The 27,861-nt window shown below is 44.8% G+C and overlaps 1 protein-coding gene across 5 annotated transcripts; it reads left to right on the forward strand.

Moving 5' to 3' along the window:
* The first annotated feature begins 109 nt into the window (after nucleotides 1-109).
* fmnl1b (formin-like 1b) lies at nucleotides 110-27,814 on the forward strand. Of its 5 annotated transcripts, none has more exons than XM_020046673.3 (26): nucleotides 110-1,025; nucleotides 10,766-10,849; nucleotides 12,179-12,262; nucleotides 12,455-12,528; nucleotides 12,933-13,016; nucleotides 13,237-13,359; nucleotides 15,165-15,273; nucleotides 15,560-15,636; nucleotides 15,719-15,812; nucleotides 17,858-17,932; nucleotides 18,579-18,689; nucleotides 19,037-19,186; nucleotides 19,459-19,560; nucleotides 19,797-20,043; nucleotides 20,170-20,427; nucleotides 20,537-20,661; nucleotides 21,016-21,218; nucleotides 22,541-22,775; nucleotides 22,890-22,958; nucleotides 23,048-23,128; nucleotides 23,762-24,055; nucleotides 24,771-24,872; nucleotides 25,065-25,166; nucleotides 25,274-25,391; nucleotides 25,763-25,873; nucleotides 26,034-26,122. In XM_020046673.3, the coding sequence occupies exons 1-25, from the start codon at nucleotides 840-842 to the stop codon at nucleotides 25,852-25,854; spliced, it is 3,279 nt and encodes a 1,092-aa protein (XP_019902232.2). In that variant the 5' UTR covers nucleotides 110-839; the 3' UTR covers nucleotides 25,855-25,873; nucleotides 26,034-26,122. The 5 variants fall into 5 exon arrangements, with proteins under 5 accessions (XP_019902232.2, XP_019902233.2, XP_019902230.2 ...); XM_020046674.3 differs by having other exon boundaries at nucleotides 25,277-25,391; XM_020046671.3 differs by lacking the exon at nucleotides 25,763-25,873 and having other exon boundaries at nucleotides 26,034-27,814.
* Nucleotides 27,815-27,861: the final 47 nt, after the last annotated feature.

The following is a 27,861-nucleotide window of genomic DNA, read 5'->3' on the forward strand; positions in this document are numbered from 1 at the left end:
TTGCTTGTGACTACAGGGAGGCACTAGGACCCATGAAACAGCGTCACTCTTCGGTCCCTCCCACTCTCTGGAAGAGATGCATATGCTGCTGTTGCCTGCCCTCTCTGTCTGTCCCTGTTTAGAATTATACATTTGTTGGCAGTGGACATGTGCCTGCTCGTCTGCTCCGATATGGCACCCGGGAGACTGGTTAGACAGAGCATCGTGTGTGGACACCATTCAAAAGGAAGAGGCCCTCACTTATCCTCAAGACACCTCTTGGCCAGCTACTACTGCAACTGAACTAGGCCACTTTCTGCACAGGACTTTTTTTTTTTGTAACCCACCTTCACAGGACGACTCCTGGAACTGTCCCTCCTTCTACCTCCTCTTCACGCCCTACCGTGCCTTCAGGTTCCGAAGGCCATTGCTCTGGCTGAAGAGGTGGAGTGGTGACACTGGAGAAGATGGCACTTTAGGCCGCGTCTGCTCACTTGGGGGTCATGGATGATATCAAAGTTCACAAGACAATGCCACCTAGAGCCTCACCATTGAACGAGTAGTGGCGGGATACGATTGGTTTGTTGCAACATTTATGTCCCAGTGCTGTCTCTCTACAGTGGAAGTCTCCTACTGGTGTTTCTGTTGCTCGCTGTGGAGCACCTGGGCCTGAGCACCTGGGACTGAGCACCTGGGCCTGAGCACCTGGGACTGAGCACCTGGGCCTGAGCACCTGGGACTGAGCACCTGGGCCTGAGCACCTGGGACTGAGCACCTGGGCCTGAGCACCTGGGCCTGAGCACCTGGGACTGAGCACCTGGGACTGAGCACCTGGGACTGAGCACCTGAGACAGTCAGTCATGGGCAATGCAGCTGGGAGCATGACATTGCCTCTGGGGAAGGAGGGGAAGGAGGGGAAGGAGGTGAAGGAGGGGAAGGAGGTGTCGCTCCCCCCGTACTCTGGGACCCCCCAGAGACAGGCGGCGGGGCCCAAGCACCCCGTGCCTGCCAAGGAGGAGTTAGAGGAGCGCTTTAGTGCAGTACTGGTGAGTTTGATTGCCAATAGGGCACGCACGCACGCACGCACACACACACACACAGGGCCCAGTATATGGGGCCCGTGAGGGCACACACTCATACAATCCTGCCATACAGAGAGTACAAACAACACAACACAAAGAAGCAAAGAATGCAGACAATTTTGAAAATGTTCCCATCCCCGGGTCTGACTTATCCAGGAGCATTGTGCCTAATGTGACTGTGGAAAGACAAATATGAGGTCCTTTATTTCCTGGCTCACAACAGTATAGAGTTCATTGTGTGGCCAGTTGGTGACTGATATAGAGGAATTTCTAATCCAGGTTATAGCTTCTGCTATATATATGATAATGTATAGTAAAAGTGAACACATTTTACACAACATGAACAATGAATCTCTGACTGGCAGTGGCAGATATTTCCTGAATCCCGTAATGACGCTTACAGTAATGGTACAATGTTACTCTCAGAATAGGCTTGGTAGGTTCTATCTAATGTACACTCTGGGAATTAGTTGTGACTCAAGGAAACCTGAAGACTCGAGGAACCCCAAAGGGACCCCTGAAGTTCTAAGGATAAGAAACGTGCACTTAAGAAATATGTGCTGAGTGTTGGACCAAAGAAATCACTGATGCAAATAGTTATTCAAAAGAGAGAAGCAGGGAATATAGCCCATAAATAAAGAAAAGTCTGCAAATGCATTTTTTTCGGGCACACATGAACACAATTAGCCTTAATCAAACCCCATCACTGCTAGTGCTTCATAATAATACTCCTTCCGCAGCCAATCAAATTGAAGGGCTTTTTCATTAGCACATACAGATCATAATAAAACACATTGATCCTTAATCCATGATCACAACAACTGGATCATCATAGATACTTAGGACAATATTAACAATAATAAATCTAATTTATGAGAAATCTTGCTATTGAGACCCTAGTGTCTTGGTAATACCCCCAGAAAATGTCTCTCTGAGCAAGGTGCTTTATAGTATCATCACGCCTGTTGTAGGAAACTATTTACTCAGTACCCACACATATAAACACTAAATCTAAACATTATAATTCCCCTTATAGGTTCACCCCATGTGGTTCACCCTAGCAGTGAATTATAAAAATCTATATGGTCATATTGTAGTGATGACGAGCATGCTGTGTTTGAGGATGGTTGATGGATTACCAATAGTTTACTGATAATCTGGATGTACTGAATTACTGAATAGGCCAATCCCAAATCCATCAATATATAGATCAAACCTTCGAGTTCATGAAGGCCTCCTCGCTGGTCAGTGATTAGTATTTGCACCTTCAGGTAGTTGAGTTGTTCAATGAACCTTTGACCTTTCAATGTAACAAAAGGTTCCTTGAAGAACTTGGGAGTGGAGGCATGACTTTAAATATAGGCATTTCTTGCCACCTGACAGAGTAAATGTCATTACCAGTCATGTGTTTTGTTGTTTTGTCATCGCCTTATGGTTGAACACTGATAGATTTGGTATGAGTTTGGTATGGAATGGTCACCACATCATTTCTATCAGCAAAGTTCATGTTAAAAATAACCCATTACACACATCAGAAAGACGGCCCTCCAATATTCAACCCAATCTTCCTGAAAGCTCTACAATATACTAATCAAAAGTAAAAATGTAATCTCATCCATCACAAAACACAGCCAAACACACACACACACACACACACACACACACAGAGAGAGGTACTGGTTCATTCCTTTTCACCTGAATTTCTTGCTTGCCTGGTTTTTTGCATGTGGTGAGAGCCAAAAAGCAACTCAAGAAGTATTGCCACCTTTCATGGAATTGAGAAAATGTGAATGCAAAAAAAAAAAAAACACAAACAATGAATCAAATTTTGGGCTCAAACATACAGCAAGGGAGATTCGTATCGTGTCAATACAACACCATTTCTCAAACCCAAACATTTGTTGAGTGGTTAGATTTTGTCTGCGAAACAAAGCGTGAAGATACCACATCCTCATTCCAAACCTTTTAGTTTACCATATAGATGCATACATCACAGATGTACAGGAGAAACCAATGGAAGTTGATGCTTTAAGAGGGCCACCCGGCTGGGTACTTTACAACACCTATTCACAGCCCATAACACTGTTTACTTATGCATAGAAACCACACTGGCTACCCATCAGCTGTTTGAAACGTTTTGGCATGTGGCGGTGTTTGGGTGGCGGCAGCCGGAAGACTTGGCTCGTGTTAATATGCGTCAGACCCGTGACGGGGCATTGGACAGTTTCGCCGTAGTGTCAGCAGGAATGTGTACAGCGGCCTTGCAGTGAGAGGGAATCTGCAATATGGACTGGTTAGCTCGGTACTGCCAGCCTGCCAGCCTGGACTGTGAGGAACATGAGAGTCATTGTTGGCATAATGACTTAGGTCATAACAGGAAGGAAAGGGGCCAATGGCATCACTCAGCTTGTGGAGAGACTGGACTGCTTGTCATCGTATTGTTGTTATTAATATTAATGAATCGTTCATTTTTACCACTGTACTATTTCCTGTTTTTGGCACGTTGAGACAGTATCAACAGTTTACTTAGCTTGTCGTGATTTCATCCAGTCCTCTTAGCAGTCTGTGTTCATTGGACCTGGGATTTATTTCAGATTACACTCGACGTTAGAGAGGGGTAGAAACCTTGACAACATTTCCTGTTGGTCTCTGTCTACTTGTTTTGCTTCACTTGTGTAAAGCCATTTCATTTATTATTTGCATTCATTAACATATTTTGCTGCCTAACTTGCATGCATTTCGGGAAGGGAAGATTTTGTAGACTACATTGAAAATACCTAAATAAATCTTTCCTGGTGCCCCAGGTTTCTCTGTAATCAAATAATAGTTGTAAAGCAACGTAAGTCATGCCTTAGAAATAAATGGTTTTCTACAAAGGCTTAAATCATTCAGGTAGTAATATCATTGCTTCAAACACGATTGAATGTCTATATGATTTACAGACAGTGTTCTCTAAGCCAACATTTCATGTCTAATTAATTTGTTTTTGTGATTCTGAGGCAGGAAGGGATATCTAGAGGGGTCAGATAAAACGCCAGGGGAGCACATGTGTGTTCTGGAGAAATCCCACACTGGTTTAGTATAGCAGAAAGGTCTATACCAGTAAGGTCTATACCAGTGAGGTCTATATCACTGAGGTCTATACAAGTGAATTCAATACCAGTGAGGTCAATACCAGTAAGGTCAATTCCAATGAGGTCAATACCAGTAAGGTCAATACCAGTGAGGTCAATGCCAATAAGGTCAATTCCAGTAAGGTCAATACCAGTAAGGTCAATACCAGTGGTTTCCAACTGTTTCCATTTCGGCGACTGTTATTATTATGATTATGATAAACAACAGTCATTGTGAAAAGTAATGAAGAATTCCTTATAATTCTATTAATATTCCCAGTGTTTCCTCTTTTGGAAGTCAATTTGGTCATAGCTTGGAAATCCATTTTTGATCTCCAAAACAGCTGTGGACCAGCAGCAGGATCCCTGGGGACCATCGCTGAATCACCAGGAAGCCACATGTCGAGAAATCAAAGTGAGAAATCTTCTTATGTTAACGAATCCACTTAGCAGTGGCCAAGGCTGGAACCTGGCATACATCGGTGGTGCCGTCTGCTGAGCTTTCATGCCAGGCCGACCGTCCCTGTGTGGTTGTTATGACACATACGTAACAGCATGTCTGCTTGTGCTCTGTGACCCGACATACATTAAGCCCACGTTCTCCTGTTTAACAGACTGTGCCTTTTTTGCTGAATCACCTCATCTGAGAAGAGACCTACCACTACATCGCACATCCCTCCCTCTATACACCCCTAACTGACGCCCCTGGACCCACCTAATCTTCGTCTAATGCTGAGTGTGCATTAGCGAATGTGTGAAGTGCCAAAAGTCTTTCTGCATACGGAACAAGCTAGTTGTTATGCAGGGATCTAGTACTGCAGATGATGGCATCAAGTGCAGCTCCAGAAATTACCACGCCATCGTGCTTGGCTCTAGACTGTCCAAATGTTCCTAAATACTGCACCATTAAACTGGATCAGTGTCACATGTCAGCCCTCCTCAAGGGCCTCAGGTTTTTCAGTCTCTCTCTTCCTGTGTGCGAGTGTTTCTGTTCATGACATGTGTGTGTGTGTGTGTGTTTGCCTGACTGCATCTATGTGATCGTGTTAGACTGGCTATGCTCACTCGAGACTCACATCCTATAACCGTTGTGTTTGTCCCATAACGCGGTCACGCTCATGGTGCAGAACGCTGAAGCAGTTGGCGTCCCAACAACAGACATGACCCTGATGTGATGAGTGGTGATAACAACAACACGCTTCATGGAAATCGTGGTCTGAACTCCTACTTTCCCTATTCAAATCCACACTGAGCATTACTCTTCTGTATTTTGCATATTTCCCAGTGGGCAGTGTGGTGGCCGGCTGATGTGTAATTGGCTGTATCTCAGATCGCATATTTGCATACTATATACTATGCCAGATTAATATGAGAGAAGATTAGTATGTCCCATACCATAGTACGCTGCAAATAATATGCCGTCGGATTGTCTACTATTTCTGGTGGATTTTCCAAATATGCATCCATGCATGCTTTTTGGGGTAATATAGACCACAACCCCTTGCACAGTAAAAGAGCAGGGGTCTCCACAATTCTCTTGTCTTTTCACTTGACGATAAAGTCAGTTATTGTCACTTATATTTATGGTTATTTTTGATCAATCCTGCATCAATCTTTCACATATGAAAGAAAAACTAACATTGTTGGGCCATGAAAGGAAATAGCTTTGGGAGTGTAAATTTCGTCTTCAGTCTCACTAGCATGGGCTCAAATTCTTATGACTATTCCAAGTAGTAAGATACAAGTAGGCCTATGACAGTGGCAAAAGCTATACAGCTTACAGACGCAATTTACAGTGGAAGTAAACTTCATGAGAAATGTTAGTCAGTTTAACACAATGCTTAATGGTGTCTTGCTAAATATTCAAACTTGGCGTAATGTTAATGCGTGACAAAATTATCTCATTTTGAGACGCAAATGTATGACCAAGTATTATGTCCCAGTCGGTACCAATACTGGTAAACTAGCTTACTATATACTTAACGGTATGTACTTCATCATCACCCGCAAAGAACATACTTCCCAGGAAGGCGTTCAGGAGGCATCCGAAACAGATGCCCAAGCCACCTGAGCTGACCCCTCTCGATGTGGAGGAGCAGCGGCTCTACTCTGAGCTCCTCTGTGTAAATGTATTTTTTTTAATTCTAATTGCATTTTTCATATATTTTTAAAATATTTTTACTGTAAAGCACATTGAATTGCTTCCATGTATGAGTTGCGCGTGCCTGTGCCCATGTACAGAAGAACGACGCTGACCGCTGGGATGCACAATTAGTACTCAATAAATTACTCTGACTTTGTTCACTCGAGGACCTGACGTCTGTGTTTGTTTCCTGTGACACTGAGGCAATGACATAGTTGTTGGAGTGCCCCCGGGACCCACACGGCGTAGTGCCTGGCCCATATCCATTACAGAAGCTTCTAGAAGGGACATGGTCACCAAAGCCCCTTTTTGCGGTGGCCATGCAACAGTACTCTGGGTTAATGGATGATGATGACATACCCAGCTCTGTCTGAATGTCTTCTGCTATTGGTTGTCAAGGTTTCCAGTTCACACATTGTCTTTCACTTTTATTGAATATGACCATTTCATCCCTCACTCCAGGAGTTGAAATATATCTTTCGGGAAGGGATGAAGTCTCTGAAACTGGCCGTACCTGTTCCCCAACCGCCAGAATGACATAGATAAGATACAGACAGATAGACAGACAGACAGATAGATAGGTGCCTGTTGCCCTCCTGACGGGGCCTCTGTTTAAGCAAAGCAGTGTCAAACTGGCATCGTTAATTTGAACAATTAGAAAGTGATCAGTCCACCTTTGTTTTGGTTAGAAGCTAAGGGATGGGTCTGGAGAAATGCAACTTCTCTTAATAACCAGCGCTGTGAAATGAAGGCCTGACCATCCAGTACACATCAATGCTATTGATGTAATCATGTTCTAAGGCAACACAGAGCCTGTTTACATTTACGTTGTTTAAAAAGGTTTGAGTAAAACCAGCTGATATGTAGGGTTGTGATTGGGCGTGACAGTTAGACTTGGCCCATGAGGCGTTCATAAGTTATATTCTTCAAAAATCAGAGCAAAAGTAAGTGACTGTGCCCTACTTGAGGCAGCAGCCTGGACAACACTTTGCCAGGCCTCCTTAAAAGTTGAGAAAGTGTCCTCAGAGACTCAAGGACGTGGAGCTGATGAGACTGGCTATTTAAAGTGAATTAGTACCCTGTTAACTTAATGGAAATGGGAGCATTTTTTTCTTCTTCAGATAATTACTGGGGAATTATGACTGCATACTCTCGTATGTTAATGTGGCTTTGTGATATAAATGGGAAGAAAACAGTGACTGATCCCAGAATGCCCCTATTGTGCAGCTAGACTGTAGTAAAACTCCTGTGTTTCCCTCTGCATGTGCCGGTACACAGACCTAGCCACTAGCCAAATGCAATCCCAGTTTATTGATCCAGTTAAATGTATTAAGTCTGATTCATCAAAGCGAATGTTCTACCATTGATTTAGGATGCTAATCATTATTAGTAGTACTTCCAGTTCCCTGTGTGACACAAATAATTTTAACTGACTAACCCACTGAGTAGAAATTGGAATTTTTCAAAACTGAAAGGCTTTAGCTACAGGTGCTTTCTGACTTGCACGAGTAGTGTGAATTATCACTCATCCATGCTTACCTAGTTTGTTCCTCTATTTAAAGAAAACACGTAGCAATTCTGAAATAAGAAATATATTGTTTTGGAGACTACTGAAAAGTTATCAGTAAGTGACCTCGTAAAGAACTTCATGTCTTTAGTGACACAAACCGACGTTTGCGCGAAGACACAGGAACATGACGAGTGGCAAGCGGAGGAGAAAGAGGAGAAAGAGGAGAAAGAGGAGGAATAGTGGGTTGGGGAAGTTAAGATGTTTTGTCCTACAGAACGAGTCTCCTGGCGTCCAGCCCACTTCCACCGAGTGGCAGGGCCAAGTTAGACTATAATTAGTGTCATTTGTGTTTCTGTCTGTGTGCGTGTGAGAAAATGGAGGTGGCTGCGTTGAGGCGGGGAAACAGCTGAAGCACGAGAGACCCAGCAGAAATATAGTACATCAGTGGCGTGTGTGTATGTACACGCACGGGTGCGTGTGTGTGTGCACGTACGTGTGTGTTTGTGTGTGTCATGGGGTGAAGGATCCACTGCCAGGTCCTCCGACTCAAGGAGTCACTTTCACCAGAGGTAAAGCTGTCCCTCACATAGTCAGCAGAGGGCCTTGGCTCTGGAATAACATCACTGTGCTCTCTGCTGACTGTCTGCAGCTAATTACCACGGACATAACTTGACTGGTCATGGCAGACGTCAAACTCAGCAAAAACAACGTGTTGCCTCAGAGAGGTAATCCAATAATAACCGAATTGTGTGTGAATAATTAGTGAATATATATACAGTAGGAGACCATGACCAAGACATTTTATGAACTATTATTCATACAGAGCGTTTGTTAGAGCAAAACGCGTTGCAGCGTTCTTTACAGATACCAGTGTGGGGCTCCTCAGTGGCGCTGTGATCTAAATGCCACAGCAAATTATGCAAATGCAGAGACAGAGCTTTACTTTCAGATGCAATTCTGTGTGCCTCTGCAATGCTATGCCTCTGTATTGGTTTTTTGTGTTCAGGTCTCTTTAAGTCTAATGGTGATCATTTGCTGGAGGACTGCTCTTCTCTGTGCGGGCTTGTTCTGGCCTACTTCCTGGTTGATCTGTGTTACAAGGAGCAGAACAGCTTTGCTGCAGCTTGTGCTTTGGAGGACTCTCTCAAGCCTGCTGGGAAGTGGCTGTGATAGGGCAAAGACAGAATCATGAGTGAAACAGCAGAGGTTGAGAAACCAATGCAGCAAAGTAAATATATAAACACAAACACATATAAATAAAGTACACAACCATGGCAAAGACAACTAAAAGTACTTTCTAAAGAGGCATGCAGTACACTTTGTAAGCGGTTCGGGGTGCAACCAACATTTAGGTCCACAAAATAATCTGAAAAATGGGCAGGACAGGTGGAAAACCACAAACCAGTAGAGCCAGGCAGTCTTTTGTTGTTCTCCTTTTATATAATTATTGTCCTTTTCTTCCATCACACATGTAACAGAGTAATGCACAAACAAACAGCCCTTGTCTACAAGCCAGGGCTTCTAGTCTTACAACTCTTGAAAAAAAAAATGAAAGGTGCCACCCGAAATGTGCCACTGTCCTTTCTGACCCGTCACAACTTCGTTACAATAAATCGGGGCTGCCCAACCATGTCCCTGGAGATTTACTGTCCTCTAGATTTTCTCTCCAACTCTAATTTTGCACACCTGATTCTAATAATTAACAGGATAAAGAGCTAAATCAGTTTAGTCACAAAAGGGGTTGGAGAGTAAACCTACAGGACTGTAGATCTCCAGGAACAGGGCTGGGCAGCCTGGCAGTTAAACGTGTAATGATGTTTACACACCGTCTCTGGAGCGACTTGTCTCTCTAGCAGACGTGTTTGAGAGTAAAGTAATTGACAAGGTGGAGTCAGAATGATGTCCTGTATCTGTCTCCTCCTGTCCTACCCCTTCCACGTCCAGCCTCAACCCGCAGTGGAAAAAACGCAGTTGGGTCAGACATGAACCCCCCCACCCCAAAATAAATACGAAATATATACTTGCAATTGTTATAGCTATAATACAATGTCCCATGTTGTGGAAACAGTCCCAGAACAATGTGTAACAGGAATACTGTGAGTGGTTAGAGTGGCCCGTCCACGGTGAAATTTCTGTCTGAGTCAGAGGGTGGAGAAGCAGATGGCTGTATAGGGACGGAATTGAGAGACGCTTGATCAAATCATTTAGGTGCTGATGCATAATTGACCAACTCGCCATAGCAACCGGTTGCATTGTGGGCCCGTCTATAAACATGGCCCCTTCCTGTCAGGACTTGCGCCAGGTGACTCTGACCACGTGTCTGTGATGACTAAACACATTTGGTACGGTGAACATGCTGTCAGCTGGATGTCGCCTGACAATGTGTGCTCTGTATTCAGTGGCAGTAAGGAATGTGGTGAGAACTCACCAAATTGAAGACAATCTAAAGTTTGCACACTGGGTCAATGTTTTGAAAGGCTCCAAAGGGTTTTGTTGCAAAATAACATAATTTCGTATCATGGCATTTCAAAATTCAGTCAAAACATGCCATGACAATGTGTTCCACAACATTAATACAATCAATTTGCTTACTCACTGACATAAATCATTTCTCTCCCTTTCATTTTGTACTATTTCTCTCATTTTGAACCCCCCTCCTGTTCTTTCTCTCTTTCTCTTACCTCCACTCTCACTCCCTCTCTGTCTCTCTGTGTTTCCCTCTCACTGTCTCTCTCTCTGTCTCTCTTAATGTCCCCCTGTCTTTCTCTCTGTCTCTCTTAATGTCCCCCTGTCTTTCTCTCTGTCTCTCTTAATGTCTCTCTGTCTCTCTCTGTCTCTCTTAATGTCTCTCTGTCTCTCTCTCTCTCTCTCTCTCTCTCACTGTCTCTGTCTCTCTCTCTCTCACTGTCTATCTCTCTCTCTGTGTGTTTCCCTTTAGAACTCCATGAATCTGCCTCCAGACAAGATGAAGGTCCTCTGTCAATATGACAATGAGAAGAAGTGGGAGCTGGTGTGTGATCAGGTGAAACTCCATCGCACCATGCAACACTCCATTGTGCTGAAGTTTGAATACCACCTATACAGCATTTCAGCAACAGGATGTAAATTAAGTAGTTCTTAGAGGAACCTCAGAGCGAGGTTACATGATAGCCATGTGAAACTTCCTTAGAGAATACAATGTCCTGATGATTGAATACTGGAGTGTGCTTAACATCCTTTAAAGCAACAGTCGAGTGAAAACCAATTTTGTTAACTCCTACCTCCAAAGAGCTGTTGACTCATGCTGTGCTATTGTTTGTGGCCAAAGCATGAATCAAAAACACAAAAAAACAAACTTTAAAAACATCACTTCAAACAGACCATTTCCTCAATGATGATGAGTAGGGTGAGCTGACCAATCAGCAGCTTTCTTTCATGAATATTTCTGTTATGGGTTCACACCATTTTGTTGTTGGCTACATACACCCACTCCATTCCAGCACCATAACTTTCCTGACAAAGACAGTTTCACTATTCACCCTGAACATCTTCAGGGCATTTTTACGCTTTTTTCAGGAGAAATAGATTGGGGACTGGTAAGGAGAAGAGTTTATAGTACACTGCATTCAAACCCATGCTTCATCAATACCTGCACATGAGAGAAACATGGAACCATGAGGCAGTTAGTTAACGTTCTGTAGATCTTAGTATAGTGAGATTAAACGTCATTGTCGTAAGATTGTCTGGTCACACACACACCAGAAACTACCCTCACCATGCACACGCATAAACACACATAAGACCACACACACACACAGTCCCGCTGGGAACCTCATCAATATTGTAGGTTGCTGTGGCAACGGTGACAGTGCTGATAACTTCCTGGAGCTCAGAGGGGAGCGATACAAGATACCGTCTGCAGAACTGACCTGCAGTGGCTCAGGGTTGAATCCACCCCGTTTTCTGGCTCAGGTTAAGTCATCATCACCACAGGGCCTCTGCCTAAATTCTGACCCGGCACTGACCGATTGGATCGTTGGTTTTATTTGCATTAATGCTGTGTAATCATTAGGCCTGTGAAGTCTCTGCTGGGTTTTGCCCTCTGGGCTTCGCCTTCCACAGTGCCCCCATGTAATCAACATAATTATACGCACTCCAACATCTCTCGCTCCCCCCCCTCACTAAATGTTGTCCCCCCCCTCCGACATTCTCTCTCTCCCTCCCACTCAATCCCTCCTCTTTTCTTCTGTCTCCTTGCTTTTTTCTATCTCCATATCTCCTTCTCCTCCTTTCTCTCCTTTTCCACATATCTTCTTTTTATACATCTGTCCGTCGGTCCACCTGTCCGTCTGTCCGTCTGTCTGTTTTCCAGGAGCGATTTCAGGTGAAGAATCCACCCTCTGCTTACTTGCTGAAGCTCAAGAGTTATCTTGACCAGGGGGGTGTCAGTCGTAAGGTACAGTTCCATTAAAGCCCTTTAAAGTCTGTGTTGTAGCCCTGCTCAGACTGGTCACAAAAACAATTTCTGATTTAGCAAAAGTAAAAATACAGTCAGAATAAAAAGGTTTTGCCGATAACTAAGTCTCCATTTGTCGTTTTCACTATACGCCCTCAACATTTCTCCCCCGAAAACAATGACTTTTGACAGTTCAAGAGACGTGTCCAGGAGTCCACACAGGTTTTGAGAGAGCTGGAGATTTCCCTGAGGACCAACCATATTGGGTGAGACCCACTCCTTTACCAAACGATTCCGCATTCATCAGGTCTCTGAATTGACCACCACCTAATTAATCACAAAAATTACAAATCCAAGATGCGGTCCAAGATCTCTGTTCATGTGTAGATGTTGCAATTTGTATAATTGTGGTTGTAGTTGCATTTGACTGTTATTAGACTGGTTAGCATGTTGAATGGTGGTTGTGCAGACAGACTGGTTAGTATGTTGAATGGTGGTTGTGCAGACGTCAGGAAGATGTGCTTAATTGTTGAAATGTGGGCCCCATTTTTCCCTTCTGTCCGTATCCTCTCTTCTCCCTGCCCTCTCCCCACATTTGGTCCCTCTCCCCCCTCCTTTTCGGTCCCTCTCCTCCCCTGTCCTACCTCCTTCCTGTCATCCTCCTCTGCAGCTGGGCCCAGGAGTTTCTAAACGAGGAGAATTGTGGTCTGGATGTCCTGGTTGACTACCTGTCCTTTGCCCAGTGTGCTGTCACGTGAGTACCAGACCTTCATGTCTCAGTAGAAACTACCATCTGAGATGGCTTACTGACTTCATTCTTCAAGGAGGTTCTGGATCTTTCTTTTTTCTTTTCGGGGGCCACTTTATTAGTTAAACAAATCTGTAACATTTAACACCACGTCAGTATTCTACATTGGCAAATATTGTGTCGTTGCCTCATTTCTGTCCAATTCCCTTCTACTCTGGAACCTCAGCTATGACATGGACAGTTTGGACAACGGGACAGCGCTGGACAAGTCAGTGGAGGACTTGACGAGGAGCGTGAGCAACTCTCCAACCCACGGTGCCACAAGGGCCACGCGAGCCCTGACCCCGAGGTGAGAAACACCAGGGAAATCATGGCGCCGTCATAAGTTCCTTTACTTCCATCTGTTGGACTGAGGTTAGCCTTGCTGATGAATTTGGCGTGGGAACAGTTACATCCCGACCTCTGGTACCAATACAGACTATCTGACACACGACGTGACTCCCACAGACACACCACGTCCTCAGCCCGCCCTGCCGCCAGGCGGGATATATCTGTAGATTGATTGCTTGGAACGTCGGACGATGATATCACTTCATAGCTGGAATTCTTCCGTGTGTGTCAGGCTGGTACGCACACACACACACACACATAAACACACATACAAGTAAACACACACACACATACTGGAAGAGACAGAGCGGAAATTGTTTTCTTTTGAGACAAGCACCGAAAGGTGTTATCGGATGATGATTACTCGATCACTTAAAAGACAGAGGAGTCAGTGGGTCCAACAGCTTTATGTTTGTCCCATTGACCGACTCACACCACTGTGGACCTGGTAGGTGTCGTCCCACAAGTGGATGACGTCTACATAATTCAAAGTATGTGGTGGTGTCACATCACCACATGTAATCAAAGCATGCGATGTTCCCATGCTCACTGACGAACGGATTCATTTTGATTCAGATTACATTGTTGCAAGAACATCGCTTGGCATATCTTTTTCCCAGACACTTGCCCAGCCAAATCCTCCGAAGGTCTGCTGGAAGAACGCGTCAAACTAAAGGAGTGTTGAATTCAGTGCAGCTGGATTCGCTCACTTATGGTTATTTTTCTGTTGTGGAAAATGTGTTTTTCTGATGAACATTTTTTTCAGTACTTTGATTATTCCTACAGAGTTCATGTTATCCGGTTTACCTAATACACTATGAATGACAACAGCCATGTCTTCCATGGTCAGTGTCTCTTCCTTCTCTGTATCCAGGCACATTGTGATGAATGGATTGTATTTTAAATAACATAATGGTAAAAATAAGTGTTAATGGTAAAAATAAAGTGTAAATAAAGGTTATACGCCATACGACAAAGCACACTGAATACCATAATACTATCTGGGGCCGTGTTTCACCTTGTTTTCTACCGCTGTGTTTCAAATTCCTGGAATTTGTGACAAACATTTGTATTTGTTTGAAGCTGTACTCAAAGAATGTCTTTTCAGGTGTTCACCTCACAGCTGAGACACAATTAGCACATTCTTTCCCCTGGACTGACACAACCACACCCATATGGCAGGGCGACATACAAACACCTCTAGCCTCTATAATCTCTTTCATCTGGAGGAGCAGCATTCATGCTGTAAACATGAATGTAAGCAAGCAAAGCGTAAGACATTCCAGTTATGAACTAGGAAAGTCCATTTTGGAGCCCAGCCTGTCCTTGATGCTTCAAAGAGGGCTGTGCGAGAGCATACTGATTCAGAATGATTTTATTCCACATTCTGATGATATTCTCAGTTATGGAACATATCATTTAAATGTTTGGTTCCAAATAGTACAATATGAACACAATGTTTTCACCATTTGCCCAAAATCATAAAATGTGTTTACAATTGCAAGGTGAGTTTCAGATGCTGAAAAGCTACAATACTGCCTAATATGACCTCACCAGCTCATGCTTGGCTTCCACAACCCCTTCTTTATTATAATCTTGCAAACATTAAAAATAAGGTAGAAATGTGACCCTAATTCAAACATTGGAGGTGGAGGCAGTGTCACCACAGCTACAGTGTTATGTAATAGCCTCTTAATGCATGACATTACTGCGTAGTGTATCTGTAATAACACATTAATAACGAGTGGGTTTCTCGCCTGGCAGATTCAACTCTCTCCACAACAGGAAAGCTCTGAGGAACTCGCGCCTCGTCGGTCAGAAAGATGACGTTCACCTCTGCATCATGTGCCTACGTGCCATCATGAACTACCAGGTACAGACACACTGCAACCCTGCGTGTGACTCCTATTTAAGCTTTACTCAACCTCGGACCTTACATACTCAACAGCGTGTCCCCACCTTATGTCTAGTTGCCCATTTGTAAGCTGTTCAAACAGTGGAACTCAACAGAGTTATTGCATTTCAGCCTCCTACACTGGAAATCTCTGTCAGTCAGAAATATGACAGGTGTCCAGGCTGTGTCAGTAGAGTGTTCTAACTGATGTAACGGTTTAACTGACAATCATTGACAAAGTGTGTGTGTGTGTGTTTGTGTTAAGTCTGGGTTCAACCTGGTGATGGCCCACCCCTGCTGTGTGAACGAGATCACCCTCAGCCTCAACAACAGAAGTCCCAGGTGAAGACCTGCATTAATATTAGTGTGTGAGCCTGTGTGTGTTGTGTGTTGTGTGTTTATAATGTACACTTGCCATCTTTAGGACCAAGGCCCTGGTTCTGGAGCTGTTGGCCGCCGTGTGTCTAGTCAGGGGGGGTCATGACATCATCCTCTCTGCCTTCGACAACTTCAAAGAGGTTAGAGGGATATCCCGCCTGTCCGTGCCTGTTCATGCCCTTCACCCCTGTGCAGTCACTAAATATCATATTACGTGGCACAGTGGAAAAAGCTCCCATTGACATCGGTGCCTCAATTCATGCGAAGCTAAATTTACCCAAAGAACATGCTGAGATCTAAAAATAAAAAAAGGCTGAAGTTACGATGCTGGCATTGGTTTTCTGTGCGCCTTCCTTGATGACACTGGCAGCGTGAACACTGAGGACATTAAGTTGACCTCTCAACCCCAATGTGGACACACTGTCTCTGTGATGCTTGGCATTGTGGTGGGTGTCACAGTACATTGCAAAACGATGTTGTTTTAACGAGCAGTAGTGAGGCAACAGAATTCAATACGACTCCTGTCAGCATTCTGGGAATATGGTTAAACCTAAATATATATGCTTCAACTCTACTGTCTGGGCACAGTTCCCGGTTTAAAATGTAACTCTTCATTCCACAAGGACTTATTTAAATGCCTAGTCACACCAGCTAGTTCGACTGCTGTAAGTCAATGAGCTGCAATAGCACAGTGAGTTTGCTGAGCATTCGGGCGTATACTGTAGTACCTTCCAAAGTTATTTTACTCAACAATCCCATCGTCTCACTTCGATTAGCGTTCAACTAACAGCCAATAAGCTGAGATTCCCGTCCATTTCTTGTCCATCCAACAACCCCCCCGGACAGCTGTCAGAGCAGTTGTCCACTATGAGCCGACTCCAAGTTTGGGTGGGGGGTTAGAACGGGGTGGAAGCCCAACCGTCCGTAACACTTGTTGGCAATCTGTCAGTTAAACCTTTCCTCCGACGTCTCAACCCCTCCCTGTTAATGGAGTGACTGTGGCCAGCAGAGAAGGACCCCCTGTGTAGGGCCGGCCAGACTGTGACGTAGACCCAGGTATTATTAGCATTGGTTAAGGTCATGTTGCTGTAGTAGCCTGTGGTATTCAGGAAGTGTCCATGATGCACTGACGTGCAGTCGGTTTTGGTCGTAGAGCCAATTGACGGAATTAGAAATTGTGTGAAGCTGATCCAAAACCGTTGGTTATGGGAAACCTCTCCCTAGATTGGTCCACTGCAGGGACATAAGCAGACACATTGTTTCAGGCGCTCCGAAATGTGTGAGGTTCGATCCTTTGTGTCAGGTCCGACGGCTTGAGGAAGAATCAAAACACATGCTGTGTAGTTTTTACTTTCGGTCTGCTGTTTAAAGGGGAAACAGAGACATGCTGACATTGGTTAAATAACGCACAGAAAGTGGTGAAATATTAAGAGGCACTGATCCTTTTAAATGAGCTGGATAACAGTCCATCCATCACTGTGGAGTCCAGGGCTCCAACCAGATCACACACACTGAGCAATACTCATAGCTGTAGTCTAGTGTCACTTACCGAGCTGCCATCCGCAGTGGCACAGTGAGTGGCGCGTGTTTTGGCCCAGCACAGAGGCGACGTGTGGGTGAGGGACGGACGGAGGGAGACACGATAGACCAAACAAGGTGGAGGAGTGCGCTAAAGGAGTGTAGCAGTGGAGGCGGGAGGGAGGAGAGCCAGGCTAACCGTAGTTGCCCACGGTGACAGGATGGGCATTGTTCAAGTACTGGCTGGCAGGGTGAAGTGCAGGTCTGCATTATTTACTGGACAAGAGTGGGGAGGGGGAGGCCCTTAAGGCCCTATCACATATCCAGAGGGCAGAGGATAACACACAATAGAGAATTCCCACGAGCATATTCCAAATTCAAACACGCCGTGCGGCTAGCTGCAGGGTCTTGGCTAAACCTACATATATGCATTGGGCTGAGTGATGCTGACATTATAGCTTATGTGAATTCACCAAACATCCATTATAGAAGTCGTTTGCGATAGCGTAGGCCCTAGGGACAGAGAATGCGAGAGAAAGGCAAACCAAGTGAAAGATTGGTCACATTTGGTATTGTAAGCTGTTTTAAGGATATACTGCCCCCTTGTGCCTGTTTTCGGTGTTGCAGAGCATAATTATTTTCCCCTTCCATGTTTGTCAATCATAAGGTGTGTGGAGAGAAGAGCCGCTTCGAGAAACTCATGGAGTACTTCTGCAATGAAGATAGCAACATTGACTTTATGGTGAGTCTGGCATGAAGTCGAACAATTCATCATGCATTTACGCCAGCTCAGTAGATGCTCAGTGACACTTCATTTGGATAGTCAAGATGACCATCTGTAATGCTCTAGAGATATTCATACTATCAACAAACTACTACAAAAAAATCCATGCTTGTTAAGGTTATGGTTAGGTTTGGAATATGTGTTAGGGTGAAGGTTAGGGAAATGGTTAAGGTTAGGGATTGGTTGAGGTTTAATGTTAGTGTTAATTGATTGAAAGTAAATCAATGTGACAGTTAGATTTAGAGTTAGTATATCGTTTATTGAAATGTTAATGATAGTATTTAGGTAGTCTGTAAAGCATCCATAGATTGACAATCCAAATTAAGTCTTACTAGGTGTTCTTTAAGTTTCTTACAAGAGCTACTTACAGTAGAGAGTGCATACATCTTTATACATGTTTCCGCATATTGCTCCCTCTTGGGATTTGAACCTACAACCCTGGCATTTCAAAACAACTTAGCCACATGAGACAATGACATTAGATACAGCTCTTACTGTGATGCACCAAAAGGCTCAGACTTGATTACAAAATGACACCAAGCAAGCAAGAGTGGTTTTTGATTGGTGTATTAGATGTGTATTCAAGTTTTTTTCTGTCCACCAGGTGGCGTGCATGCAGTTCATTAACATTGTGGTGCACTCAGTGGAGAACATGAACTTCAGGGTCCACCTGCAGTACGAGTTTACCCACCATGGTCTGGATGACTACCTGGAGGTGAGGGGAAAGGATACCTGTTTAAATGTTGTCCCTGACCTCTGACACCTGTTCAAACGTTGTCCTTGACCTCTGATACCTGTTCAAATGTTGACCCTGACCTCTGACACCTGCTAAAACGTTGTCCCTAACCTCTGATACCTGTTCAAATGTTGTCACTGACCTCAGACACCTGCTAAAACATTGTCCCTGACCGCTGACACCTGCTAAAACGTTCAGACATTTTCAGAAAATTTTAAATGATACCCCTTGATGTATGAAGAAAACGAAATACCTTGATTTGAAGGTAGACATGATGCATTTCAAGAAAACAATATGAATGTATCTCTTTGTATGTTTCTACACAGAGGTTAAAGTTCACAGAGAGTGACAGACTTCAGGTGCAGATCCAGGCCTACCTGGACAACTTGTTCGATGTGGGGGCTCTGCTGGAGGACGCAGAGACTAAGAATGCCCTGCTGGAACACATGGAAGAGCTGCAGGAGCACAACACACAGGTGATCGTACACACAGGTGACAACACACACAGGTGACAATACACACAGATGACCGAACACACAGGTGATCGTGCACACTGGAGGAATGTAAGAATGTGCACACCCAACAACACACAACACAACCAAACGTTATTCAAATGTGATGCATCTGGTTGAACTTGACCCGTTGCTTGTGCACACTGTGTTTGAAAGACTGTAATGAGTAGATGTCCATGTTTGCAGATGTGCCTGTATGAATGAATATGAATGTCTGCATAATGCATGTGTTCTAGATAAGCATCAGGCTGGAGGAGAGTGAGAGGGAGGCATTGGAGAAAGTGTCAGAGCTGGAGAAACTGCTCATCCAGACCACCAAAGAGGCAGAACTCTTAAAGGTATGGTCCAGTCAGGGAACTACAGTACCTTGCATTCTCAAACACTTCGCTAGGCTAAGGAGAAAAAGGGTTTCCAACTTTGACCTTGGTTTTTGTTTTACCCGATGGTTCATTTTGCATCCACCTGCTGGTGTAAATCATTCCCAGACTGTAGGAACACAGAAGAACCAGCGGATCTGATTTCAAGATTCAGAACTGAACAGTCACTCAAACAAAGGCCTGTTTCTCAATGACAGGAGAGTCTGCGCGAGTCCTGTGCCCAGGTGACCGTTCTGCAACAGCGGGAGATAGAGGGACGAATGGAACGAGAGAGAGAAAAAGAGAGGGATAGAAATCGTTCAGCCCAGGCTCTGGCGGAGCTGGAGGAGAAAATTCAGGCGCTCGTGGACCGCGGCCTCATTCGAATGGAGCGCACGTCCTCCGGACACCTGGATCTCCATGCGGTCCCTGGCATCCCTGCTGTTTCCATCCCTGCAGAACACGGTGAGCTACCGGCCACACAGATGGACCCGGGAACCCTGTTAAATATTTATTCATTTTGATCTATGGAATGAAAAAATGAAATCGCCAGAATTGGAAACGGTTTCGCTTTCCCCACGCCACACACAGAACAAATCACGACCGTCGACGGGCCCGTGGCGACACCCACGTCTGAAGCGCCGCCCCCTCCCCCATTACCCGGTGCAGGAGAAACTACCGCACAAGCTCCTCTCCTTCCCTGTGCCCTTATCCCTCCTCCACCTCCTCCTCCTCTTCCACCTACAGCCCGTCCAGGCTCAGTTGGTCCACCTCCTCCACCCCCGCCCCCACCTCCTCTGGGCCCAGCAACACCACTAGTCTGCGGAGGTGTGACCAATGGATCCACTGGTAAGCTAATATGCATTTGCAAAACTTGAGTTACATTGGTCTTTACTCCCAAAAATGGTCTTCCGCAATGAAGTTCTACTGATATGAATGGGGTCCTCCTCCTGAACAGGTAGCAGAAACAAGATGCCCATTCAGACTAAGCACCGTTTGCCTTTACTCAACTGGCAGGCCCTCAAACCCCACCAGGTGGCTGGGACAGTCTTCAGTGAGCTGGATGATGAGCACGTGCTGGGGGTGAGACCACATAGCCCTCTAGATATCTGCTGTAATGTCTGTATCATGGTCCATCTCAAACGGTCCTCACCCGCCTCTGCCTGGGTGCTGTTTCTCTTTTGGATTTTTAATCCTCCTATCTGTTTTCATTTCTCTTGTCTTCCTGACATATTTTGCGTGGACTCTCCCTTGATCTGCCTCCCTCATTCTGTCTCCCTCCCTCTGTTTTTCTCCCACCACCTGTCTCTCATAAGCCCTCTGTTGCAATGCCATATAATTGCCTGCGGTGTCAGTGGCCAGCCCCCCTGTTGTTTAACTGTGTTTGGACATTGATTAAAGCTCATGAATTATTCAGCTCTCCCCTCTATGTCCTAGGAGCTGAACATGGATGCCTTTGAGGAGCAGTTTAAGACCAAAGCCCAGACAGCCCCGGTAGACGTGGGGACCCTGAGAGCTAAAGTATCAAGGAAGACCTCAAGCAAAGTGTCCCTACTGGAGCCCAACAGGGCCAAGAATCTAGCCATTACCCTTCGAAAGGGAGGCATGACAGCGTCAGATATCTGCAATGCTATAGAGACGTAGGTGTCTGTTCTAGAGATGTAGGTGTCTGTTCTAGAGGTGTAGGTCTGTTCTAGAGACGTAGATGTCTGTTCTAGGGATGTAGGTGTCTGTTCTAGAGATGTAGGTGTCTGTTCTAGAGACGTAGGTGTCTGTTCTAGGGACGTAGGTGTCTGTTCTAGGGATGTAGGCGTCTGTTATAGAGACGTAGGTGTCTGTTCTAGAGACGTAGGTGTCTGTTCTAGAGATGAAGGTGTCTGTTCTAGAGACGTAAGTGTCTGTTCTAGAGATGTAGGTCTGTTCTAGGGATGTAGGTGTCTGTTCTAGAGACATAGGTGCCTGTTCTAGAGATGTAGGTGTCTGTTCTAGAGATGTAGGTGTCTGTTCTAGGGATGTAAGTCTGTTCTGGGGATGTAGGTGTCTGTTCTAGAAACATAGGTGTCTGTTCTAGGGACGTAGGTGTCTGTTCTAGAGATGTAGGTGTCTGTTCTAGAGACGTAGGGGTCTGTTCTAGAGATGTAGGTGTCTATTCTAGAGATGTAGGTCTGTTCTAGAGACATAGATGTCTGTTCTAGGGATGTAGGTCTGTTCTAGAGATGTAGGTGTCTGTTCTAGAGACGTAGGTGTCTGTTCTAGGGATGTAGGTGTCTGTTCTAGGGATGTAGGCGTCTGTTATAGAGACGTAGGTGTCTGTTCTAGAGACGTAGGTGTCTGTTCTAGAGATGAAGGTGTCTGTTCTAGAGACGTAAGTGTCTGTTCTAGAGATGTAGGTCTGTTCTAGGGATGTAGGTGTCTGTTCTAGAGACATAGGTGCCTGTTCTAGAGATGTAGGTGTCTGTTCTAGAGATGTAGGTGTCTGTTCTAGGGATGTAAGTCTGTTCTGGGGATGTAGGTGTCTGTTCTAGAAACATAGGTGTCTGTTCTAGGGACGTAGGTGTCTGTTCTAGAGATGTAGGTGTCTGTTCTAGAGACGTAGGGGTCTGTTCTCGAGACGTAGGTGTCTGTTTTACAGGTGTAGGTGTCCATATCTTACTTTATTAACGTATTTATTGTATGTGTTAAGGTCTAGATGTGGTACTACCTTATGTGGTTTTAAAGGCACTCTGTAAGTTGCTCTGGATGAAAGGGTGAAAAGTTGTACTCTTTTCTATTGATCCCGAGATATATACTGAAATGTTATTTATGGTTCCACTTGGTAATTGATAGAACTGAAAACTGATAAACTGATATGCTACATTTACTGACAACACTCAGTATATTCTGTGGTGGGCTTTAACATGAATGATGTAGTACATTGGAGGTGCATATAACCCTCCACCTCTCCATGTTCCCATTCCTACAGGTATAACCAGGAAGCGCTGAGCCTGGACTTCCTGGAGCTGCTGGAGCGTTTCATTCCGTCAGAGTATGAAGTCAAGCTCATCCAGAACTACGAGAGAGACGGGAGGCCCCTGGACGAGCTCCCAGAAGAGGACCGTTTCATGGTGCGCTTTAGCAAGATCCCACGACTGGCCATGCGGATTAGTACGCTCACCTTCATGGGCAACTTCCCGGAGAGCATCCAGCTCATCCAGCCGGTCAGTGGGCACAACCATTTGAATATTTTTTAAGTCCTCTTTTGTGTAGATAGTTGAGCTTTGCTTCGATCATTACCCCGTCATTTGTATACATGTTACTGTCTTCCCCGACAGCAACTCAATGCGATCATCACCGCATCAATGTCAATCAAGTCCTCGGGCAAGCTGAAGAAGATACTTGAGGTACTGCGTAGATGGCTTTGTTGCTTTGTTTTGTACGACTACACACCATGGTTGTGTGACTTTGCTGTGCTTCCTCTTCTGTACCCAAGATCATCTTAGCCTTTGGAAACTACATGAACAGCAGCAAGAGAGGGGCAGTCTATGGGTTCCGCCTGCAGAGTCTCGACTTGGTGAGAAACCCTTTGAAGATAAAGCGTTCATATTTTACTAACCAAATGCTAGAAGCTCATTTTGTGTTCCTGTTCCCACAACAACGTAGCACATTGCTTTTGTACTCCTGGCCCTGGAAAATGTATTTAGTTAGCTTAGTTAGCAGAATGTTGTTTCAGCACAGCATCTAATTGATTATCAACAGCAATTATTCAAATGCAATTCCACCACAGTGAGAGATCCTGATAACAGTTTGTGACAGGCATGCTCTGAATCAGCCAAAGTGACTGACTGACTGACTCGCAGACTGAGGTCGTGCTGGGGGATGAAGCCTCTTAACTAATGATTGCTGAAGAGAATCAATCACAAGCAAGACATACCCAAATCATTCGTTAACCTACACATCTATTCAATTTGAAAATTATTAGGGCACTTGTGCTCTTTACCAAACGTCACTTTTCATTTACACCTGGTGCTGTATCTGCTTCCGCCAAGCCTTGGCAGTTACTACTCGTAAAGCAAACACAAGTCAGGGATGGGGCCTTCTCAAAGTGTGTCCTCTAGTCTATTGGTTCACTACGTCGCCATGTTGACAGTCAGGTTAACTCAGTTAAAGGTCCTTAAGTTCTCCTTTTATTTTTTATTCACTCCAGCTGTTAGACACCAAGTCCACAGACCGGAACCAGACCCTACTGCACTTCATAGTGAACACCATCCAGGAAAAATACCCCGACCTCCAGGCCTTCTACCACGAGCTGCACTTCATGGAAAAGGCTGCTCTGGTGTCCCTGGACAGCGTTCTTCAGGACGTGCATGCACTGGAGAGGGGCATGGAGCTGACACAGAAGGAGTTTGCCTTACAAGAAGACAGACCAGTGCTGCAGGAGTTCCTCGCCAGGAACAAGGAGCTGCTTGACTCAGTGATAAAAGATGGGAAGACTGCCCAGGTCAGGTGTTGCTAATAAAACTACGTATAAAACCAGTTTGGGTACATAGAGACGGGCGACAAATTAAAGGAAAAACCTGAATTAATGACAGAGGAACATAACAAATGCAGGGGCTTCCATACAGGTGTCCTGCCAGATACAATTAACCAATTCACATCGTGCTCTGTGGCGTGTATAAAAATGCTGAGCAGGCCCAGCGGAGCTTGATTTTTGGATCAAGATGGCAAGAGGAAAGGATCTAAGTGATCAGAGATCATTGGGTCTCTTTCAGGATGACAATGCTCCTGTCCACAGGGCAGGAGGGGTCACTGAATGGTTTGATGAATGTGAAAATTATGTGAATCCTATGCTATGGGCTTCGCACTCACCAAATCTCAGTCCAATTGAACACCTGTGGGAGATTTTGGCCGACGAGTTGGACAGCGCTGTCCACCAATGTCATCAAAACACCAAATAAGGGAATATCTTCTTGAACAATTCCTTCGGTATAAGTTGTGCTGGAGGCTTGTGGTGGCCCAAAACCTTACTGAGACACGTCATGTTGGTTTTTCCCCATTTTAATTGGACACCTCTCTGTATATGGGGTTGATTTTTATGTGACTAAACTAAATTAATTTAGTAAAGGGTCATTTTATTTCGAGAACATGTGTAATGTTCTGTTATGAATCTCTGTTAAACAGAGTGTAATGGTCTGATTGTTTTCTTCACATATTAGAACGTGTATGAGGCAGTGGTGGAATACTTTGGAGAGAACCCTAAAACCACAACTCCATCCATGTTCTTCCCTGTCTTCGTGAGGTTCATCAAGGCCTATAAGGTTAGCCACCACCTTCACCGATTACATTACTGAACAGCATAGGATTTTCATGATCGATTCCTGTCATAGCGGACTTTACAAAACGCTAAGTGTGCTTATCTGTCGGCTCTGAGGTGTGGATTGTGCTCAGTCCTTCGGCTCACATGAAACAGTGCGACTTCTACATTGTCATTCACACTTTCCCCCGAGCAGCAAGCAGAGCAGGAGAATGAGCAGAGGAAAAAGGAGGTTTTGGTCCGCAAAGGGAGGACTGGGCCAACGCTAAGCCCACCTGACCCTAATATGGGGCAGAAGGTAGGCGGTGACCCTGACATCACTGAACAGGCAGTACCATGTGGACACAATCAAACCACCCCATTTACCAAAACACAGATCATTTAGATGCCCTTTGACCCTCCCAGCAGATGACCGCGATGCCCAAGATGCCCCAGATGGACCTGATAGCGGAGCTGAAGAAGCGCCAGGTGACCCCTTTGGTCCGAGAGGGTAAAGACGGAGCCATCGAGGACATCATTACAGGTGGGGTCAGAGGTCGGGGTAACGGGTCACAGGGAAGCATCTCTATTACAGACATATGTGGCTTTAAAACTAAACTGGTGGCTGTGACATTCACTGCATTCTAAAGCTTGATTTTCTGCAGCCTCCTTGCCACTCCTACATACCTTTCTTTCCTTCACCGTCCTTTGTTTTCCGGTCTAATTTCCGTGCTGTGTTTTTCACTCGGTTGTCATGTCCACCCCCATTGTTTCCTCTCCATTCACTCACCCACTTTCCACTCCTTGTTTCCTCCTCATTCCCTTTCCTTCCCCTGTGCCTATCCCTGCTTGCCTTGGTGTCTTCCTCTCACCCTATTCTCACATTCCTTATCTCTCTCTCTCTGGGGTTTCCAGCTCTAAAGGCTGTGCCTTTCACGGCTCGCTCTGGAAAGCGCTCCTCTCGCCTCTTCTGCGACTCTGGCCTCAGCGACGAGAGCCCCACATAGTCCCCCCAGAATTGTGGAGGTCTGTCTCTTTCTCTCGGTCCCTATCTCCCTAGAGGTTTCTGTCTCCTATTCAGAGCGGCTGTGTCTTTGTCTGTCTGAGTATGTCCGTCGGCCTAGCGCGTGTTTACGTCAGGTCGTGTTCTCACGCCGTTGTCGTTGTCTACCATCTCCCACGCCAGACCTGAGAAACCAGCCGTACAGACGGACAGACGGATCCAGGGTCAGCGCCAAGTGGAAACCTGGACAGAAGCTCCAAGTCTCCTCTGATATCTCCCTGTAAAAAGCTGCACGTACACACACACACACACACACACACACACACGGATGTGCACACACCATTCACAGCACCAGTCTCATTTTATTTCATGGATATTCAGTGCACATCCACTTGAATCACTCCCCTGGGCTAAACCACATGCATGACAGGCGACTGGATCATCCCGTGATTCTGCTCATAGCAACACTGGGTGATGAGTGCCTGCTCCCTGGGAACAGCTTTAGGCCTTATCGCACAGGATGGTGCAGTTTCCTAATGCCTCCCTGAGCCACAACCGATGCGTACAGTAAATCCAGTTCTCTGTGAAGCACGTCCTGTTTCTGCACACTGCTAATGGACTGTGGGCATCGCACATACTCTCCAAGACTTTTGGGGTTGAGCATTGGGTCTGTAAACACAATGATCGTTCAAAGCTAGACAGGATTCCACATTTGTTTTTCATAATGAATGGCTTGTTCTTACTTGTGGTACTCAAACAGCTGCAACCTGTCTAACCCAGTAACTGCTGAGATGTAAAGGCAGTCTGTCTGTCTTTCTCTCCAACAACTAGGAGGATAACAAGAGCTCAGGACAGAGCTTAGAGCAAATGTATAATATATTTAAATTATTTTTAATATGGAGGTGTGTCAGTAATCCTTCGTTTCACTATTTTGAGTTTGAACTAATACATATTTCGTACTGTGATTGCTACTCTACGAGGTGATAAATCATGAAACATGAAATTGTTTTGTTGTTTTCTTTCTTTTCAGACACAGACTGAAAAGGAATCCTTTCTTGTATAAGATGTTCACTTTTATTGTCACAAAAACACAACAGGAACGTACAAAAGCAGCAGTCTTTGTTAGGTACCATAGTTGATTTTCTCACAAAAAGCAGCAACAGTTCTTTGAACATGTACCATTGGCATTTGCCCTGTTAGGCGCTTCATATTTATTCTGTTACTGTATCACTCTCTTCTTCATTACTCACTATCAACACATCTGACACAGCAAGCGTCACTCGTAGAATAAAAGAACAGTGGTTGCTCTACAATATGTTCATGTCTTTTTCTTTACATTAACTTTGACAAGTAAAAGGGCTCCTACTGGCCCTGTTTCACATGATACAAAACCTATTGTCCTGTACAGTGTTTAATCTGATATACTCTCACAGTTATACAGACAGTAGTTATTGAACGAAATAACAGGACTTTTCGTTAACCCAGCGTGCAAATTCCGGGAATGTACAGTGTTGTGCATGCTTTTAGGATTACATGTCTCTCTAAAAAAAGAAATTCACATACAAATCCATAGAACATTTTCAGTCTATATACATGATTTCTAACATCCACAGACAACTTTAAACAACCACACATTCATCAAGAGATCATACCCTATATACTGGATTGTTTACTTGTGACAGTAGTGAGTACTTGTAAAGAGGGATGAGAAAATGTGCTCTGGGTCTCTCACACACACACACACACACTCTTTCTCTCTATTCCTTTCTTTTTGCCAACACTATCCAAGCCGGGGAGACTGTAGTGTTACTTGTAGTTCAAAATTCTTCATCAATGATTTCTGTTGGGAGTGTTTGTTGCTTCCCTCACGTCTTGGCTAACCATATTCAATCTGTCTGACACCAACAATTTCTTTAATGGTCTAAGTAGGTATTAACAAACCAAAAGAATCGCAATAGAAAAGAAAACACGTGACATAAATTCATTTACAGAATGTGTGTCTAAAATGTGG

The sequence above is a fragment of the Esox lucius genome, chromosome 5 (genome assembly GCF_011004845.1).
Source record: "Esox lucius isolate fEsoLuc1 chromosome 5, fEsoLuc1.pri, whole genome shotgun sequence".
Taxonomy (NCBI): domain Eukaryota; kingdom Metazoa; phylum Chordata; class Actinopteri; order Esociformes; family Esocidae; genus Esox; species Esox lucius.

Coding starts and splice junctions, on each gene's coding strand:
- fmnl1b (XM_020046671.3), top strand. CDS start 840: ATGGGCAATGCAGCTGGGAGCATGACATTGCCTCTGGGGAAGGAGGGG. Junction 15,813..17,857: donor CCTTCGACAACTTCAAAGAG/GTTAGAGGGATA, acceptor GTCAATCATAAG/GTGTGTGGAGAGAAGAGCCG. Junction 18,690..19,036: donor GTCTGGATGACTACCTGGAG/GTGAGGGGAAAG, acceptor GTTTCTACACAG/AGGTTAAAGTTCACAGAGAG.